The 21,827-nt window shown below is 33.9% G+C and overlaps 1 protein-coding gene across 2 annotated transcripts in view; it reads right to left on the reverse strand.

The window, feature by feature from the left end:
• The window catches only part of LOC143249784 (uncharacterized), a 36,633-nt gene extending 17,104 nt beyond the window's left edge, over positions 1 to 19,529 (reverse strand). For both annotated transcript variants that reach the window (XM_076500204.1, XM_076500203.1), the window contains exons 1-2: positions 19,392 to 19,529; positions 12,455 to 12,589 (exon numbers count right to left, since the gene is read on the reverse strand). In XM_076500204.1, coding sequence (XP_076356319.1) covers positions 12,455 to 12,589; positions 19,392 to 19,455 — 199 coding nt within the window. In that variant the 5' untranslated portion in view covers positions 19,456 to 19,529. The remainder of the gene's footprint in view (positions 1 to 12,454; positions 12,590 to 19,391) is intronic.
• Positions 19,530 to 21,827: the final 2,298 nt, after the last annotated feature.

The following is a 21,827-nucleotide window of genomic DNA, read 5'->3' on the forward strand; positions in this document are numbered from 1 at the left end:
CTAAGGGTTTGAATGTGTCTTTCATCACATCACAGTAAGTGTTTTAGTCTTCATATGTAGATTATAGATAATCTGTTATCTGTCCGTTCATGACAGATATGTAAACGCTTTTGCATCTTACGGTTTCATTCACGAAGTTGGGTTTTAAAGTTTAAACAGAAAGATGATTTCAAAGATATTTGATTTTATCTGTTTATTGCATCCTGTTATACTTAAAAAGAAAAGACAATAAACATTTTGTAATTCTAATAAGTCATATAATACAATTTAGTAACGGAATTCAAACCTTACTCAGACACATGAAAGGACAACATCGTAAGTACTAACATTTTAAATATTCCTTTCAATTACATTAAAACGATTTTTAACACTCTATGATTGGTTTAATGTTCTCTTCACAATAACTACTTCTTGAATTGCAAGATAATGTTTTTTTCATTTGCACCACACCTTTCTATCGAGCTGGAGCATCTTAGTAGTAGGCTTGCTACATTTAGAATCCGTGGTCTGCGCCTCGCACTCTGGGGCCATTGGTACGTTATAAAAATGGTGATCAAATTTCAATAGTAGTTGATTAGATGGCAAAAGAATTGACGGTGGATAGTGTTGACTGACTGCTTTTCTTTCACACTGTCGGTTCAAAATTAGGGACAGCTTTACACGAATATCCAGAACAAATAAATAATTTTTGTCAATGAACAAATTACTAACTTTAATGACCAAAAAAATTATATTTCATAATTACGAATAACTATTTGTTTATTGAAAGTATAGTACCACACAATACAACTGAACACAATAATCCCATCTCTGTGAAAACTAATCAAATTGAAAGAGCATCCATACGAATATACCATCACGTATTGATAAATAGTCCATACGAAATACGCCAATATACCATCACGTATTGATAAATAGTCCATCATTATTATTCGAGAACATTTTATACATATACATATATAGTTGTTTTTTTACAAATATCCGAAAAAAACATTACATTTTGTAATTTTGAAATACACTTATTCATTCATACTTTCAAATATTTTCAAACAAAGTTTCTATATCAGTTCCTAACGTTGTTGTTGATTTTCGGCTTTAATTATTTTTACCTAACTAATTGGAAATGCTATTTTTGACGTAATTTTATCTCTTAATGTAAATGCTATCCTTACACAGAAAGATATTTACAGAGATATATGAGTTCCCAATAATAAGTATTGGAAAGGACACTATAGTGTCACTGAGGTAGACTGACAATACACTGTTACTGGCAGAGTGAGGTGAAACATTACATAGAATAATGAACTTGGTGAATAGCAGACTTTAAAAGTTTCGGTTGAACAATAATATAAAGATGACAAAAATCATAGTTGTGAGGAGAGATGTAAAGAAAAAAAACAGAGTCAGCATCAAAGCGAATGGTCACATTCTAGAACAAGTGGACAAGTTTTTCTACTTGGAGGTATTAATAACTAAAGATGGTAAATGTGAGGCAGGTATTAAGAGATAGATTGAAATTGTAAGAGCAAATTTCATCCGTATGAAAGATGTACTGACCAAAGGAAATATCAGGTTAGAGACAAAAAATGAAACTCATAAAATGTTACATTCTGCACATTTTCCTCTATGCTATAGACTTGGACACTAACCAAAGAAGTTTGGAACAAAATAGAAGCATTAGAAATCTGGTATCTTGGAATAATGTTGAAAATATTATATATAGAGTATAAAACAAATAAGTGACTATTGAAAATGACCAAAACAAAGCATACACTAAAGGCATATGTTCAGAAAAGAAAGTGTTAGTATTCTGAACGGGCCCGGCATGGCCAAGTTGGTTAAGGCGTTCGACTCGTAATCTTAGGGTCGCGGGTTCGAAACCCTGTCGCTCCAAACATGCTTGACATTTCAGCCGTTTGGACGTTATAATGTGCGGTCAATCCCGCTATTTGTTGGTAAGAGAGTAGCCCAAAAGTTGGCGGTATATGGTCATGACTAGCTACCATCCCTCTGGTCTTGCACTGCAAAATTAGGGACGGCTAGCGCAGATAACCCTCGAGTAGTTTTGCATGAAATTCAAAAAGCAAACAAACAAGTATTTTGGACACATTATCAGAACAAATATGATTCAAAAACTTTGTGATAAAGGGCAAGGTGGAAGGTTAAAGAAAGAGGTCAACTGCACAGAAAATGTGTCACAAAGCTCACGCAGTTGTTGCAACCTAGCTACAGTGATTGTGTGAGGAAAGCAGAGGACAGACGTGCATGGCGAACATTTACACTTTATCTCGTGTATAGAACCAGCTGTACTGATGAATATAACTGCTAACTCAATAAGTATGATATATGTGGAAATAGTACATTTTGTCTCAAAGGTCTGGTTTTCTATGATGAAAGATGATAAAGATGATAATTGTTTAACAAACTGAAACATATTTTATCATTGATATTCCACTAAATTTACCTTAAAATGTTTATAATGCAAATACATCTTGGAATCTCTTAACCTATAGCGAATTTAACTCCTTTTGTAACCACTCATTCACCTAGTATTCAAACTCATAAGTTGTAGAAGAGTGTTCACGGTTCGAGTGGCAATATAGAACTGAGCACCTGCTGTATTCCTAGCCACGGGGGTGCATTATAACTGTAACGGTAACTCACGCTACTAGCAGCATTTTCTGAAGCTTTATTACTGAACAATAAAGAGAGAAACTAGAGTGTAAGTGTATACTTTGGTTTGTTAATATCTCGTAATGTTAGTTAATACTAAATTTAACAAGTTAATATTATTTGTGTTCTTGCCAGTAAACTAAAGTAAAAGCAAATTTAATGGATGCTAAAAAAGAGGTACCCAGCTCAGAATCCTCACCCCATATTTTTGTTAAAGTCGCGGAAAATAGATGCCCTAAATAACTACCGTTACTACTGTATCTTTTATATCATACTTGACCTGCCGAAAACCTTGAACTCTGACCTTATCCAACTGACACGAAAACCTACACGAATTATATCCAGAATGACAATTAACCTAAAAAAAATGAAATTTGACCCAGTCTTCCTGGGAGAACTTAAAAACATCCATTTTTTTTTAAATATCTCAAGACGAAATATTTTTATCACAGAATAATCGTTTTCAAAAATGAGACTTACAAACTTTATGAAATCAAGCACTTGTATTTTGGTCCTCGTCTTGTTAGAGAACCTATAACTAGATGCAAAATTATTATGAATTTAAATAGAATAAAATACTTGAACTATTAAATATGATTTATTTTCTCACTGTTTGGGAAAGTCGTAATATTTTGAGCTATATCGAATTCCCGTTGTTGTATGTGTTTGTTTTTTTGTTTTTTTTAGGCGTTTGATTGTATTATTTATTGATTATAAAATTATCGGAGGGGGGTATGTGCTCCCTGGTGCAGCCCAACTCTTACGCCTCTGGTATATATATATGTATATATATATATCAGTTATCTTGTTTTTGTTCTAAAATCACTCGTTAAAGAAGACTGTATCTGGTCTGCCTGATGTAACATGATCTACAATGTCATTTCGTGCACATGGTGCAATAGGTGAATTCAGAGATGACGTAATAATGCAAACGAGTTAGAAATGAACCTTTCACATTCTAAATTCGAGCAACCTGAACACAATTTTTCCTAAGTTTAAGGTTGGTGTTATATTCGGAATATATCTGCACACTAATATAAAATAGATAAAGCCATAAAATAATCCCGTAGTTTGAGACTGTTTGTTTCTTTTCAATTTCTTAAATGTATCTGTTTTAATCTATCAAAGTATACATATATGATATATGTATATACAACACAGTCAGTCATCAAGCCTTTTTTTTAAGCCTCAGATTTTGGTTGAATAGTTTCGATTTAGCTTAATATAAAACCAGTTGTTGAAACTTTCTGTTATACCACCAATTTAGTAACTTACAACGTTGAAATCATTAAGTCAATTCTAAATCTAGTTTAATTAATTAGTTACTCAAATTTTAACGATCTTTACACAGCATAATATTTTTTTTCTTTCGTAACTAATTATTAGACTAGCTTCTTTCGACTGTGATTTACTTATTACCTTCTATTCTAACTACTTATCACACTAGCTTCTCTCGACTGTGATTTACTTATTACCTTCTATTTTGACTACTTATCACACTAGCTTCTCTCGACTGTGATTTACTTATTACCTTCTATTCTAACTACTTATCACACTAGCTTCTCTCGACTGTGATTTACTTATTACCTTCTATTCTGACTACTTATCACACTAGCTTCTCTCGACTGTGATTTACTTATTACCTTCTATTCTAACTACTTATCACACTAGCTTCTCTCGACTGTGATTTACTTATTACCTTCTAACTACTTATCACACTACTGTGATTTACTTATTACCTTCTATTCTAACTACTTATCACACTAGCTCTCGACTGTGATTTACTTATTACCTTCTATTCTAACTACTTATCACACTAGCTTCTCTCGACTGTGATTTACTTATTACCTTCTATTCTAACTACTTATCACACTAGCTTCTCTCGACTGTGATTTACTTATTACCTTCTATTCTAACTACTTATCACACTAGCTTCTCTCGACTGTGATTTAATTATTACCTTCTATTCTAACTACTTATCACACTAGCTTCTCTCGACTATTGATTTATCTTATTACCTTCTATTTTGACTACTTATCACACTAGCTTCTCTCGACTGTGATTTACTTATTACCTTCTATTCTAACTACTTATCACACTAGCTTCTCTCGACTGTGATTTACTTATTACCTTCTATTTTGACTACTTATCACACTAGCTTCTCTCGACTGTGATTTACTTATTACCTTCTATTCTGACTACTTATCACACTAGCTTCTCTCGACTGTGATTTACTTATTACCTTCTATTCTGACTACTTATCACACTAACTTCTCTCGACTTTGATTTACTTATTACCTTCTATTCTGACTACTTATCACACTAACTTCTCTCGACTGTGATTTACTTATTACCTTCTATTCTGACTACTTATCACACTAGCTTCTCTCGACTGTGATTTACTTATTACCTTCTATAACTACTGACTACTTATCACACTAGCTTCTCTCGACTGTGATTTACTTATTACCTTCTATTCTGACTACTTATCACACTAGCTCTCTCGACTGTGATTTGCTTATTACCTTCTATTCTGACTACTTATCACACTAGCTTCTCTCGACTGTGATTTACTTATTACCTTCTATTCTAACTACTTATCACACTAGCTTCTCTCGACTGTGATTTACTTATTACCTTCTATTCTGACTACTTATCACACTAGCTTCTCTCGACTGTGATTTACTTATTACCTTCTATTCTAACTACTTATCACACTGGCTTCTCTCGACTGTGATTTACTTATTACCTTCTATTCTAACTACTTATCACACTAGCTTCTCTCGACTGTGATTTACTTATTACCTTCTATTCTAACTACTTCTATTCTAACTACTTATCACACTGGCTTCTCTCGACTGTGATTTACTTATTACCTTCTATTCTGACTACTTATCACACTAACTTCTCTCGACTGTGATTTACTTATTACCTTCTATTCTGACTACTTATCGTTCGCGCCCGCGTCGCGCTAAACATGCTCGCCCTCCCAGCGGTGGGGGTGTATAATGTGACAGTCAATCCCACTATTCGTTGGTAAAAGAGTAGCCCAAGAGTTGGCGGTGGGTGGTGATGACTAGCTGCCTTCCCTCTAGTCTTACACTGCTAAATTAGGGACGGCTAGCACAGATAGCCCTCGAGTAGCTTTGTGCGAAATTCCAAAACAAACAAACAAACAAACAAGACTACTTATCACACTAGCTTCTCTCTACTGTGATTTACTTATTACCTTTTATTCTAACTACTTATCACACTGGCTTCTCTCGAAGGTGATGTTATTTATTATCCTACCTAGTTATAAAATTAGCTACTCAACTTTGATGTTATTTCTTGTCTATTATCCTACCTAGTTATACAATTAGCTACTCACAACTTTGATGTTATTTGTTGTCTATTATCCTACCAAGTTTTCAAAATAGCTTCTTATAGTACAGTAAACAGTATTCTAGTAATAGAAAAAACGAAGGTATAGCATTAAAGATACACTACAATGCGAGTGTAACGTATCACAATCCACACTGTGGTGTGGATCTGCTTTATAAGTAGTTTATATAACTAAAATTAAAAACATATAATTGGCTAAATCTTGTAACTTATTAAACACATAATTTCGAATTTTTGCCACAAAATCTCAAGTAAAAATAAGCAATAAATGAGTATAGAAAAATAAAAAACAATACTTACACTTTAATCATTTCATCCATGAGCTTATGGCTTGCTGAAAATGCATTACTCTAACAACCCATTTTTTTACAGTCTGTTTTTCCTGGTTTAGGTTACTAGTATGGTTTGGTTTGTTTTGAATTTCGCGCAAAGCTACACGAGGGCTATCTTCGCTAGCCGTCCATAATTTAGCAGTGTAAGACTAGAGGGAGGACAGCTAGTCATCAACCCCCACCGCCAACTCTTGGGCTACTCTTTTACCAACAAATAGTGGGATTAGCCGTCACATTATAACGTCCCCACGACTGAAAGAGTGAGCATATTTGGTGTGACGGGGATTCGAAACCGCAATCCGCAGATTGCGAGTTGAGCGCCCTATCAACCTGGCATGCCGGGCCAAGTGCTTGTTACAGAAGATAGTTAAATAAGATAGGTGGCAAGTTTAGCTAGTTTGTTTTCATATTATTACATTGAACATCATTTTATTATAATGACAAGCTGAGGTATTAATTTATTATTCTTTATATCTTATCGTGTAACTGTATAAACATTTGTTTTTCTTTGTAACGAAGAAAAGTTAGTACCCTTAACTCAACCTAGTTTTGAACCAAACCATGTGACTTGAACTGTCACTGTGGCTAGAGGGAAAGAAACCATACACTGGAGAATGAAAGCAACATCCTACACATTAATTCATTAAGATGTAAATTTTAGAGAAGACCATTATACACATTAAAAAATGAAAGTTTATGAAGAGATGAGCTGTAGAGATGACTGAAGTTCGCCCTAAGAACTTACAGTAAGGTTGCGTCTATCATATGTCCACTGTTGTAATTATCCAGTATATATTAATTATTAAGTTCTTTTTATCATACTCTTCAGCTGTTAATGTATTGGCATCTTTATATATGACCAAAAATCTACACTAAGAGATAAAAGCAAGAATCTTTACGTTAGGTTATCAGGAGTAGATATCGGGAAAACCCTGTGTGACGTAATAAATCCTTGAAGTGGCACCAGAAGGGTCAGGAGTTCTTTGTTACCATGACATTTGACCGATGGAACTTCTATGTTGGGAGAGCGCGTTGCTCAAAAATAACACGTGAAATCAGAGTTCGAGTATTACTCAACAGAAAGCCGTTTGCTTGATGTCATAGTTCAAAGAAGTGGCATTAGACGGAAAGTTACTAGAAGGTATGATACTAGGGGATGTTACTATAGGCAATTGTTGTTACCAACGTTCTATAGGCGGACAGTGTTACTAAGGTTCTATAGGCGGACAGTGTTACTAAGGTTCTATAGGTGGATGATGGTACTATAATTCTTTAGGATTGCATACAGATTTCGACTGATCTCAAATTATGTTTATAGATTTCTTTCATGTATTTAACTGTATTACATGTATTTTTCAAAGGCGGACGGTGTTACCAGACAGATAGTTCAATAGGATGACGGACAGTGTTACTATAAATCTATAGGCAGACGGAGTTACGAAAAACAATGCTTCTATAAATGTGTTACGTTACTAAGAGAAGCATGGTAGTTTAAAACGATGATGAACCAACCGTTGGTTGTCTCAACACATAGTTAGTCGTCAACCCTGTAATTTTCACTACTAAATTTAGTTATATGGCTTAAAAAGTTGCAAGTAAGACTATTACAGCATAGTATATATTTATTATGTGAGCCAGTTTTTATCCCATATGCTATATTAACTTAATCATTATTTGAAAGAGGCAAATATTATAGCATAACCAATAATCTACTTTACATACATTTACAATTATCTGTCCTAGGATTTTATCACATCTAATGTTCCTTTATTTAAACATTGAACGAAACAGCTATATTATTATTCTGCAGTCAAGTATGTTTTTTTTGTGATTTAGTACAAACTTAAGGTAGTTTAGTATAGTTTTCGCTTCTGTGTTTAGTTTGTATAATACACTTTCATCAATAGAACATTAGTAACACAATCCAACTAGCAACGCCATCCTCCTTTGTAAAACACACGTATAATACAATTAAATATATACATGAAAACTATAAACTTAGATTGAAATTTGTATACAGTCTCACTACAGAAAGGCCACGTCTATAAACCAAACACAGTATGCCTAGTAAGGCCATCCATCTAATAAGACCATCAACCTATACAAACACCACTCTTAGTAACATAATTCATCTATAAAACTTCAGTAATACCGTCCACCAATAGCATTTTGCTAACAGGCCATTTGATATCGAACTATAATGTCATTCCCCCCCCTGAAAACTACATCGTCCTTTTGTGCCACTTCACGGAACTATCACCTTAACAACAAGCCCTCTGGTGTCACTTCATGGAACTACGTTTCACTTCCATACGTTATCATTCTACCTCCACCTCCTGAAATCAACATGAGGTGTCTGAAGTATCCCCTAACTAATATCAAGAAATGGATTACAGAGATCACCAAAATATAATTTAAGAGATGAACGTATCATTCTATACATTCTATTATAAATATTATTTATATCAGGTTATTAAATCTATTAATTCTAATGTAGTTCTTTCACAGAAAGTTTAAAAATTCTACAGTGTACTAAGACACAAACATGATTATCATGTTTTTCATCTGTATAACTTTCACTTGCAACCGTTACTTCAGGAACGAACTTACTTGTTGTATAATACATTCCAATGCATGTCTTGTCCTGGTACACGAAAACACTAAATTGTTATTTGTTATTTTGAATTTTGCGCAAAGCTACTCAAGGGCTATCTGCGCTAGCAGTACCTAATTCATTAGTGTAAGACTAGAGAGAAGGCAGCTAGTCATCACCACCCACCGCCAACTGTTGGGCTACTCTTTTACCAACGGATAGTGGGATTGACCGTCACATTAAAACGCGCTCCCACTGAAAGGATGAGCATGTTTGGTGCAACCGGGATTCGAACCCGCGACCCTCTGATTACGAGTCGAATGCCTTAACCCACCTGGCCATGCCGGGCCCCAAAACACTGAAACCGACTTAAATTCATATCAACTCCCTCTCTAAACCAGCAAAAAAGAAAAATTAAGTAAATCTGACATTAAAATATAATTTTTGTAACAAAGATTTCGCCTCCTGACAATATTTTTACCTGACTTACCCAATGTTTCTCTGTCATTTTCTGTTTAACATTACACGAGCATACGCAAATAAATGTGTTTATAGAATTATTAGAGTTAATAATTTTGTATTTATATTGTTTAAAAAACAACAATTTTTATCAACATATGAAAAATATAATAAATAATTTTGATACACGATTAGCAAATTTAGATTATAATATCTGAAGATTTTAAAGGACAAGAGGTAAATCCCTTGTAGTGAATAAAAAACCTGTTTGCTTGTTTGTTTCTACAGTTTGAGTTATTAAGAAGTTATAGGCGGTATGATGTTGTTTGTTTTTAGATAAGATTAGCATCAGGAATAACAAATTTTAAATAAGAATGAATTAAGATTTGTATTGAAGATTATCCAATAACATAATCCAATCAGGATTAGCCACAGCAACATCATGAGATTTTCAATGAAAATTATCCACATAAGTATGTGTTCGTTTATAGTTAGGCTTAACACTACGCAATAGGCTATCTGTGCTTTGCCCACCACGGGTGTCAAAATAATGTCACTGAATTTCCAATAAGGATTAGCCAGAAAATGTCACAAATTTCCAGTAAGGTTAGTCACGTGAAGGTCACTAGTACCGAATTAATTCATAGGCCACCTCGGCTGGGGCGTAGGGTCCCGCCAACCAAACAAGTAAAAAAGTTACGGTTCGTAAAACTAACAGAACATGAGCAAGGGTGAGGTTTTATTATTATTGTTATTATTATCCCCAAGTATTATCTAGGTCTAAGGCCCTACTTAACCTTAATCTCGTACTGAATGTAACATGAAATAATTGCGTTTCAATTTATTTTCACTCATAAATTAGATATCGGATGTTTACAGCTATAGCAAGTCTATCAGTTACACTGTAAGGCCAGTTTCATTCGAACAGTACTGAAACGGGCTAATACTACCATCATGCATAACTGAAGCTAGTGAAAATATGCAAGTTATATACTACCCCATGAAATGGACATGGTACGAAATATTTAAGTTAATTCAAACTGCGGATAATGGACAAAATTTAACATACCATGAGAAATGCAACAACAGAGTAACAAGGGTTATTACCTAGGATTTGGTAACAGTGCAAACAAGACAACAATCCCTGAGAGGAAGGAAGAGGTTATCGCTGAACCTGACCCCCCCCCCCCTGATCCAAAACATAGAACCTGGCACTACCTGGTTCAAAACATAGAATCTGACCCCCCCTGATCCAAAACATAGAACCTGGCACTACCTGGTTCAAAACATAGAATCTGACCCTCCCTGGTCCAAAACACGGTCAGAATCCCGATGAAGAAGAAAAGCAAATCTAACCAAATAAAACGTATAAACTGATGTATTTAAAAGCAAAGACACTATCTTAAAAACAAAAGATCATGTTATGTAGTAAAATGCACATGTTACATTAAAAGTTGATATCGTGTTCCTGTTAAAGGTTTTTCATAGGTCTTGTTCCTTCCAAGAACGGTTCATCAATCAAACGTTACTCTATTACATTTCGTTTCAACGTATCCGTGTTTTTCTTATGTCAAACTACCCCTGATTCTTGAAATGTACCTTTATTTTACACTTTGAGGGTCGAAGTGTGTTTTTATAAGTTTAGCTTACTATGTAAATATAGTTTTCCAAGCATTTTTTTGCAATTATAACTAAGATAAGATACCTGTCAAATTACAAATATTCACGATATTTTTCTTCTTGTTTTTACCAAATATTAAAATAAACAGTTCATATCTTGAGTCTAAAATATGATTTCAATTATACAAATCTATACAACAACACTTACTATAACTTGTGTTCAGTGTGATAACTAAAGTAGCTTTCAAGACTTTCCTGAGTGGTTTCAGAAAGACAGGGCTTCTCAGTTGATGGTTTCATGAAATGTAAAACGACAGCTACTAAAAGTCATTAAGAATCCAGGAATCTGACTGTTTCATGTTAACTTTAAGACAACACTTTGAACTCTAAAAAACTGTCATATTCATTTAGTAACCAAACTCGAGTGCTTTGGTATATTTACGAGTAAACTTAAATAGTGTGACTAAACATATTGACACATAAAATTCAAAACCAAAACTAGTCATACTAACAGTTAAAATTAAAACCTAAAACTAGTCATTCTAATACATAAAAGTCAAATCTAAAACGAATACAATGACATTTGAAATTCATTTCTAAAAATAAGTCGTATTTGTTTTAATTTCGCACAAAGCTACTCGAGGGCTATCTGTGCTAGCCGTCCCTAATTTAGCAGTGTAAGACTAGAGGGAAGGCAGCTAGTCATCACCACCCACCGCCAACTCTTGGGCTACTCTTTTACCAATGAATAGTGGGATTGACCGTCAAATTATAACGCCCCCACGGCTGAAAGGGCGAGCATGTTTGGCGCGACGGGGCTGCGAACCCGCGACCCTCAGAGTAGGAGTCGCACGCCTTAACACGCTTGGCCATGTCGGGCCAATAAGTCGTAGATGCCTTAAAAGCAAATCTAAGTACAAGTCATGCATACATAAAAAAGTCAAACATAAAGGCAAGTCATACTTAGGTATAAAAGTCAAATCTAAAGACTAGTTATATTTAAATATAAAAATCAAACCTAAAGACTTGTCATACTTACATACAATAGTCAAATGTAAAACTAGCCACCCTTAAATATAAAACTCAAATCTAAAAATTAGTAAAATGCCCATACAGAAGTCAAATCTACAGGCCAGTCATAAAAATGAAAGTTATTATAAAAAACATATTAAATTCATATTGCAGTGTTCATCAAATCAAAATATACTGACTTGTCATGCTTAAGGATAGAAGTACAACTATGGAGTGCTGTGACATTTTCATATCAAACATTTTCCTGTTTATATCTAAAGTTAAAATCTGAATGACTCGAGACACAGATATAAATAAAAGTCAATCTCCGATCACACTTACACCAATAAACTTCTGTGTGATCTCAATTGACCATACTTACCTTTAGAACAAGTTTTTCCAATTACATACAAAGGATAATCAGGCTTGCACGCGCATCTTTTCTCTTCGTTACAGTAGGAGTTGTTAATGTGACACATTCCTAAAAATCCACAAGGTTCGCCAATGTCAAAGGTACCTACATCGGGAAGGGAGTGTTAAACAAAGAGCCGTTTAAATTATTAATGTATAACACGCATAATGAAAATAAAAATAACAAAGCAGTGATTAAAATAATGTGGATTACCTTCAGTAAGCAGAAAAAAACTGATATTATATTCTATCTGAAAACATAACACTGTGGAACAAAATCTTTACTTTTTCTTGTTGCTGGACAGAAAGTGCTATTTCCCAACTGCTTATGCATAAAGTAAATGGAAAAGACCTATTTTTTATTTAAACTTTGCTTTCATGACCTGGGAGCGTAAAACGAAAGCATGATGGGAGGCGATATTTGGAGGCTGATACGTGAAAGGGATTTACTTTACAGTCACAAATCTCGAGAAACTACTCACTTCTAAACATTTTTGTATAGCTTTAGTGTAAATACAAGTAAGTCTTGATTCATATGTTGTTTTATTCAGACCTTATGTAAATGAAAATGTGCAAATTTGCCCGTTTTTATCTAGAAAATAGGCTAATTTCTAAATTTCATTATCCAGGTCACAATAACAAAGTTTGAAGGGAATAGTGGCCACTTTGAGTACTTCTACAACATAAGCAATTAAAGAAATAACACATGTAATTTATCTCTATGAAAACAAACCGATCAAAAACATTAAGTAAAATCATTCTTATTGCACGTACATTATAAAAACGATCCTCAGCAGTAAATTGAGGATTTAATTGCATTGTGCACTGTATTTTTCGTGTGATTTATATGTTATTGGAGATCGTATAAACACCAAATTCGAGGACACACAACTACTCATTTTTAAATGTTAAAATAATGTAATTTTGATTTTGAATAAAATCTAATAGACTTAATAAGAAGTAAAGTTTATATAAGAACGTCTGGACTCAAATAACTTAGCATAATTTCATTTGTATGCCCGGCATAGCCAGGTGGCTAGGGCTCTCGACTCGTAATTCGCGGGTTCGAATTACCTTCACACCAAACATGTTCACCTTTTCAACCGTGGGGGCGTTATAATGTGACAGTCAATCCAATTATTCATTTGTAAAATAGTAGCCCAAGGATCAGCTGTGGGTGGTGATGACTAGCTGCCTTCCCTCTAGTCTTACAGCGCTAAGTTAGGGACTGCTAGCGCACATAGCCCTCGAGTAGCTTTGCGCGAAATTCAAAAATAAACAAACAAACTAAAAAAAAATGAAATTTAAGTAACCTTTCCATCAGCCAATTAACAAGTAACATCCTCGAAAAACGTTAACAGATTAATAGGGGAATATTTTGATTTGATTGTATAAAAACATATTTTTTATGAGTGGGAAAAAAAGTAACACCTGCAACACGAGCCGAAAACTTAGTAGCTCTAGAAAGGTTTGGGTTGTTTTGGTTAGACGTTTGACATTACTTGCTTGATCTATGTCGCCGGACCTGACCTGAGACCATGGGAGCAAACATTGAGAAGTGAACTTGTAAATGTAGAATAAAACGATGAAGAACTTGTACGAAAATACACCAATCGACTGAACATACCAGCTGAGTCAGGGATTCGCCAGTTGAATACAACATTGACAGAGAAACATTAAATAAAAAAGAATGGTCATAGTAGTACCGTTAACTTCAGAAAGGGGGACCAGAATGACTGGCATCATACATAAGAAATAATTAGCTTCAGAGTTTTATGAAACAAATAGCACATTAAAACCCAAAGATACAAGGTTGAACTTGAAACAGATCCATGATGCATTACAATATTATTTCCCAAGCGATGCTCAATTAAAAATGTCGTTTTCACAATGAAGAATAAATATAAGAAAAATGGTATAAAGTCTACTGTAGTTCCGCCGTGGTATAATCCTGTAGATTTCATCATGACATATTTTCCTTAATCTTTTGTTGTTGTTTTCTTTTTGTTTTAGAGGTTGTGCCGAATTTCATCCATCGAGATCTATCGAAGTAACTATAAATCACCGGTTTCCATAATAACACCCCGGTTGACTATTCTAGGTTCAATATTAAAAGATGCTGGGCTGGCTCATGTGCTCGGTGTTAAATACTATATTATAATTAATCTGTTAAATGACTTGTTCATGATGTTTAATTTTATTTCGATAGTTTGTTTTTGAATTTTGCGCAGATTTACACGATGACTATCTGAACTAGCCGTCTCTAATTTAGCAGTGTAAGACTAGAGGGAAGGCAACTAGTCATCACGCCCACCGCCAACTCTTGCGCTACCCTTTTACCAACGAATAATGGGACTGACCGTCACATTACAACACCTGCATGGCTGAAATGGCGAGCATGTTTGGTGTGACATAGATTCGGTCTCGCAGGTTGTGAGTCGAACGCCCTGACCATTGAGCCTTGGTTCGGTAGTACTGATGCCCAAAGCCTTTTCAAACTACAATGTTCTTTCATTTATTGCATTGAATAGAATGTCAGATTCTTCATAATTTCCAACATCCTATGAAATGTCAACGTGATATTAAATTCTAACATTTTAAACAAGACAACAGAAGAAAAGTCATTAAAGTTCAGTAGGTCTCTACCCATAAATACTACCGAACCAGGAATAAACATCATAGATAATGATTTTAAAACATGTTTCATTAGATAATTTTCCAAAGCTTTCATTTTTAAGCACTCTGGAATTTTTTTCCACTACAGAAGTAAGACTAACCAGTTCACAGTTTTTGGGGCAACTCTTATCAACCCTTTTTAAAATAGAGACACCATAAGCAATCCTCCAATAATCAGAAACTTGTCAACTTTCCATTGAAATACCAAAAATGAATTAGAGAGACTCACATAACTCTTTTGCAAGCCATGTCTGGCTCAAATTATTCATCTAATTTCTCAGTTTTTCTTCAAACCATCAAGTTATTAATTTAAACCAATCACAATATTTCACGTAAAAGGGTATATTTTTAACATTCTCTACAGTAAAAACAGAGAGAACAAAATATTTAAAAACAAATCATCTCACGTTCTTTAACATAAACATTGCCATCACCGTCCTTTAAAAGCCGAGGCCTGGCATGGCCAGGTGGTTAAGGCGATAGACTCGTAATCCGAGGATCGTAGGTTCGAATCCCATCACACCAAACAAGCTCGCCCTTTCAGTCGTGGGGGTGTTATAACGTGAAGATCGATACCACTATTCGTTGGTAAAATAATTGCCCAAGAGTTGGCGGTGGGTGGTGGTGACTAGCTGCCTTTCCTCTAGTCTTACACTACTAAATTAGGAACGGCTAGTGGAGATAGCCCTCGTGTAACTTTTAAAAGCCCAATGTCAATAGTTTTGTTTATTTAAACTAAAAACAAAACATGCTATTTGTTTTATCACTCACATTTGATGTTTTTTCTCTATTTAACAAATTCCTTTAAACTTGTGCATGTGTTTTTAATATCTTTGTTTATAGTTAAGTACAAAACTTCACAATGAGCTATCTATGCTCTGCCTTCCACAAGTATCAGAACCCGATTTTTAGTGTCATAATTCCACAAGCATGTCGCTGTGCCACTGGGGAGCTTTTTAATATGAAATTGCTGTTTAGGAACAGTTTTATAATTTATCCATTACTGTATTTCACATTTGTTGACTCTTTATATGTTGTTGTTATACTTTTGGGTTAATAATTAATTGCTTTAACTCGGTGTTGATTAAATTTATTAAGAGTTCGACTTTTACTTTGATTTCTTTAGAACTTTTGAAAATCGAAGCCAAAACGTAGAAGCATGTATGTATTTTACTCTTAGGATTAGTTGGGAAACTTCTAAAAAGGTTATCAAAGCTGTGAGCATATACCGTGCAAATATATAGATTTTTTCTTGAGGATTTAACAAAATTCTGGTGTTAATTAAATCAGTGCAAAAACTGTTCAATGGCTAATTTTACTCAGAGTTACTTGAAAGACACAACTGATTATTGGCAAAGGGGAAGATTTTACGATACATTAACAAGTATTTTCTTCACTTTAAATGTCCAGTATCAGAGCCATATGCTCAATCATTAAGGCCGAAATCACTGTCTCATGAAAATGGATTTATTCTTTCTGAATTTCGCGCAAATCTACGCGAGGGCTATCTGTGCTAGCCGTCCCTAATTTAACAGTGTAAGACTAGAGGGAAGGCAGCTAGTTATCATCACCCACCGCCAACTCTTAGACTACTCTTTCACCAGCGAATAGTGGGAATGACCGTTACATTATAACGCCCCCACGGCTGAAACGGCGAGCATGTTTGGTGTGATGGGATTCGAACCCGCGACCCACAGATTATGAGTCGAGTGCCTTAACCACCTGGCCATGCCTGGCTCATAAAGATGGAACTATCAAAATAAATACAACAATATCCATAACAAAGTCGAGCATTGATTCTTGGAATAAGTATATTATATGATATATGAACTTTGAAAGTCAGATTTCTCCTGGTATTTTGTTTTTTGAATTTCGTGCAAACCTACTCGGAAGATATCTATGTTAATTGTCCCTAATTTTGAAATGGTAGACTGGAGAAAAGATAGCTATTGAACACCACCAACAGGTGGCTTACTATAATCGAGTATTGGTGTTTGTTGCTATTACAACGCATCTACGGTCTAAAAGTGCGAAGAGCAATATTATCTATTTTACTTATACTTTTGGAGAACAAAGGTTTCAGCTACAATTATACATACGACTGGGAATAGTCTACTGATTCTAAAAGTTAGTGATTTGTGTCACTATACCGTAGAAACACACCCTCGCTTTGGGGCCGTGATTCCAACATACGATTGACGGTGAAATGCCAATATTCGATTAGACCAAGAATGTCCAAGTTTTGGAAGCTGGTTCTCTTGACTAGTTGCGTTCACTTTATTCAATCAGTTCAAAATTTGGACGACTGTGTTTGTAACCCTTGTGTAAACTTGCGAAAAAATTCCGAAACAGAAACTGAACTAAAGAGGTAATTACATCTTGTGCATCGAACGAAAGTTTCAAACTCGTTAATTTTGGTCTATCATAACTCTCCAAAGTTCTAAAAGTCCAACCTAAAGACTTATCCAACACGTTAGTCGTAACGGTGGTATTGCATGAACGGAATGGAACGTTAGCGCAATTCGACAAAATCGAAAGTTTGTTTAAACGGCATGTGCAATATAAATATTTTGCCAAACGCAAAAAACGTACGACAGTAAACTTATTGAAAATAAAGATATATATTACTCTTTGTAATTGCTTTGCAATAAAAAAAAAAGATTGTTTGGATACATTTTGTACAAGTCTATACAAATCAATTGTATGCAATTACTTTTCAACACCAAAAGCTATAAGACAAAAATGTACTTTTAAGCAGCATGCTGTTGTTGTTTTTGCATTTGTTTTGCTCACTTTCTCCATCCACCTAGCGGCTCAGCGTTTACTTTGAAGACTTACAATACTAAAAAACTGATTTTCGATACCTATGTTGGTCACAGCACAAATAATCCATGGTATATTTTCGTGGTTGACGACAAACATGGAAACAAAATATTTGTTTCCAAATCCTTTATAAACTAAGCAGTATTTGGAGGGTTTTTGTTTATTTTTCTGAGAACTGTGCTTGGTAAAAATCTGCGTTGGTATCTGTAATCCATAAAAATATGAACGGTTCCACTGACGATCACTCTGAGTTTGAAATTTTCGTTCGCGGCAGTATTGAACCGTATCACAAATACCATGAAGCAGTTATCTCGTTCGTAATCGTTAGAGTATTTAAAGGTAAAAAATACAACATAAAAACATTAAGTAATTACATGATATACAAGTTTATACATCATATTTAAAATTTCAACGTTAAATTCGGAAATAGCTGTTCTAGAAGGTTTGCTTGTTTGACATTAAAACGCAAAGCTACAGAACTGGATGTCTGTTCTCAGCCAACCACGGGTATCGAAACAAGATTACAAGGACTGTGAGTCCGCAGACACACTGCTGTACCTCTGGTGGCTGTGTTAAGAAATAGAAACTTAATGTCAGTTTATTACCAAAAAGCAAATTTTCAGAGAAAAACAAACTACAGTTTGTTTTATTTTCGTGTAACTGAAAACAAGTCTTGAATGAAACTGTTTAATTCTTCGTCGAAGCTACCAACTGAGAAAACTTCGATGAAGAATAGACAGTTTGGTTGAAGAATATACATTGTTTTGAGAAGAAGAGAAAAAAAAGAAAGAAAAAACCATTGTAAGTTATATTTTATTTTTTATTTATCAACAAATGAAGTTTGAAGTAAGAAAAGAAACGGTTTGGTTTAAGTTGTTTTTTTTCACTTGCCCAAGAGCAACGGGAATTTTTCAGATTTTTTAAACACCACCGTCGTCAAATTAAGTCTAGAAGCAAATATTTTTTAACATTTTCAAAATGAAAAACAGTGATGTTACAGTGTTTATTTTGTATGCCAAATTATAAGGGTTTCAACATTTTAACAAATGTTAAAAATCATCAGTAATATCGTACATACAATAATAAGAAGTTATTGTTCATTGTTCATACAAATTACAGTCTTATTTTTTTACTTGTCATATACACACTTATTTGAATTCTGAAGTAAAAACACCGTCTTTTAATCCCCCTGCAAAATCTCCATATATCTTCGTATTTAATATAATAAGTATTATGTAAGACTACCATAATTTGAAATAATGTTTGGTAAAGTAAAAATATAGATCCAGTATAGACTACATTAACAATGTGAACAAGGAACTTTTGACACGTTTAGAAACATTCTATATAACTCACAACCATTAATTTGTGCCCAACGTTAATTAAAGTCGTGTAGTATCTTATCTCACCTTCACAATCCTGATTAACAACGACCATGAAAAGAATTAGCACCGCTGCCTGGTAAAGAAACATAATACCAAATTAATATGATTACATGCGACTTGAAACTACGCATCACAACCTCGTAAGTGTAACTGAACTAGGACTTATCGAGATATAATATAAATAAAGTTTTAATGGCTACTGAGAGCTGATTGGTTAAAGAAATAAACAAATGTGCTTAACGCGTAATATTAAAAAAATAATTGTTTAAGTTGTCCAATAATAAATCAGTTAAAAAGCGTAAGTACTTTTGATGTGAACTTTTCTTAGGAAAGCAGCTAGTTATTCGTCTATATCGTATGTTCAGGTCTCGCGAAGTGTTTTCCAGCAGATGAATGAAACAAAACTTTCTTTTTTACATTTTATAAATCAATAGAAGGACAAATAAGTGTCAATATTTATTAAAATTGTATGCATCTGTTTTAAACTCTGCACAAGAGGAAAAAGAAACGCCAACCGAAAACATACAAAATTGTTTTACTTTTTCTTACGGTTTCTGTAACCTAAACGTAAAAAAGTAATTGGATTGTCTCACACTTAGGTTTTCGTCACTGTTACTTTCGAATTACTGCGTTGTTATTAGCTATTGATAATTGAATGATCGTTTTGTTAGGAAATAGCGAAAATAAAAGTCATAATGTAAATATTTAGTCTCATTATTTTCCATTTCAATAACTTTCAGATCTATTTTTTACATATTTCAATATCTCTTTCCAGAATACTTCTGTTTTCTAACAATAATTTTTACACATATTTAGATCGTACGTCTCAGCTTAAATTAATATTTTGTAAATTTAATGATTTGTACAACGTGTAACGACCCTTCAAATGAGATTCGTTGACCACTCTACAACTATCGAAGCTTTTTCTTCCCGTAAGGGGGCCGATGGTCGCCTGGAGGGGTCAACTGTTTTAAACGCTCGCATCATTATACAGTAGTGTGTTGTTTGTTAGTCAGCTAGTAGGTATTGAAATTACTTCACATGAGGGATTCTTAGCGTTGCGTTTTGTTCTGTCGTGACGTCAGTAAAACGTGCGTATGCCATGAATCATGAGAAAAATTATTCATGTGAGTTTCAAAAGCAAGAAATAAAACTGTTAGTTACTCTTAATTTTGGTTTTGTTTACACTTGAAACAGAACATTTTAAGGGAACTTTAGAAAGTACGTCTAATGTAAACTCGTGTTTTAGCGTTCTCCTAATTGTATCAACGAAGATACTGATACATCCAAGATACATCCAAATTTATAAAAAAAAAGATTTTAAGATGTATACATTCTTTTAATGAAATACATTTTAAGATGTATACATTCTTCTATGCATTTAAATTTCCCTATCGAAATAATAATAACTCTCACAGAAATTACGAACATATTAATGCATAAAATGCATAAATATATAATTGTACAACTAATAGACATTTGAATGTTTTAAAGCAATTGTTTTTTTAATTTATGACAACATTTCCTATTTAAATCATTCTTTGGGTTATATTCTATTATTTTTATTATGTAGGTAACTCTATAACATTCCTTTCGTCTCATGATGAAAATTCTATTCAGAAAATTAACCAACCGATCCATCTATCGTTGTAATCATTGTTTTCTACCTACGTTATTTAGAACAATCTAATTTTGGTGATTCCTAATCAAACTTCGAAATTATTATCTTGTTGCAGAATGTATTGACTCAATGTTTATATTAAATACGAGTCACCTTTCTAGAAAATAATATTCACCTTATAAGAAGTTTGTTCGTTTGTTTGTTTTGTTGAGTTTAGTGCAAATCTAGATTAAGATTATCTGCATTAGGCCTAGTTTTGAAGTGACAAACTAAAATGAAAGCAGCTAATCAGTATCACAAACCGTCAATTCTTCGGTTACTCCTCTCAAATTGAATAATGTGGTTCGACCATTACTTTTATAACACATCCACGGCCTCAAAAAACTGAATGCGAGTTTGTTTTGTTGTTGTTGTTGTTGTTGTTTTTGCGGTAACGGAAACCAAACTCGAAATCTGAACTTCACAGTTAGGTACGTTCGGTCTTAATAAGTAGTAAATTATAAACTTTTTACAGATAAATTGTGTTTGCCTAACAACAGAAAATTAAAGAATACAGTCTAGTATTCTCCACGTATAATGAAGTTTAAAATAGTTTTATGTTTTAAAAAACACAACTTTAAGTATTGTCTGTTTTTTATACCTAGCACGTTTAAACCTAAATATATCATTCTCCTTTCATATTCTCTGAACTGTCAAGTACTTCATTCATTCTAGGAAGCTTTCGATTAGCTTCAGAGATATGCAATAAAAAGAGACACAGTAGCAGAGGAAACAGCTAACGATCAACAAAACGATACCAGCTTTGCAAGAGGTGAATGTTCAGTTGGAAACTATTAAAT

Source organism: Tachypleus tridentatus, chromosome 4 (assembly GCF_004210375.1).
Source record: "Tachypleus tridentatus isolate NWPU-2018 chromosome 4, ASM421037v1, whole genome shotgun sequence".
Lineage (NCBI taxonomy): Eukaryota > Metazoa > Arthropoda > Merostomata > Xiphosura > Limulidae > Tachypleus > Tachypleus tridentatus.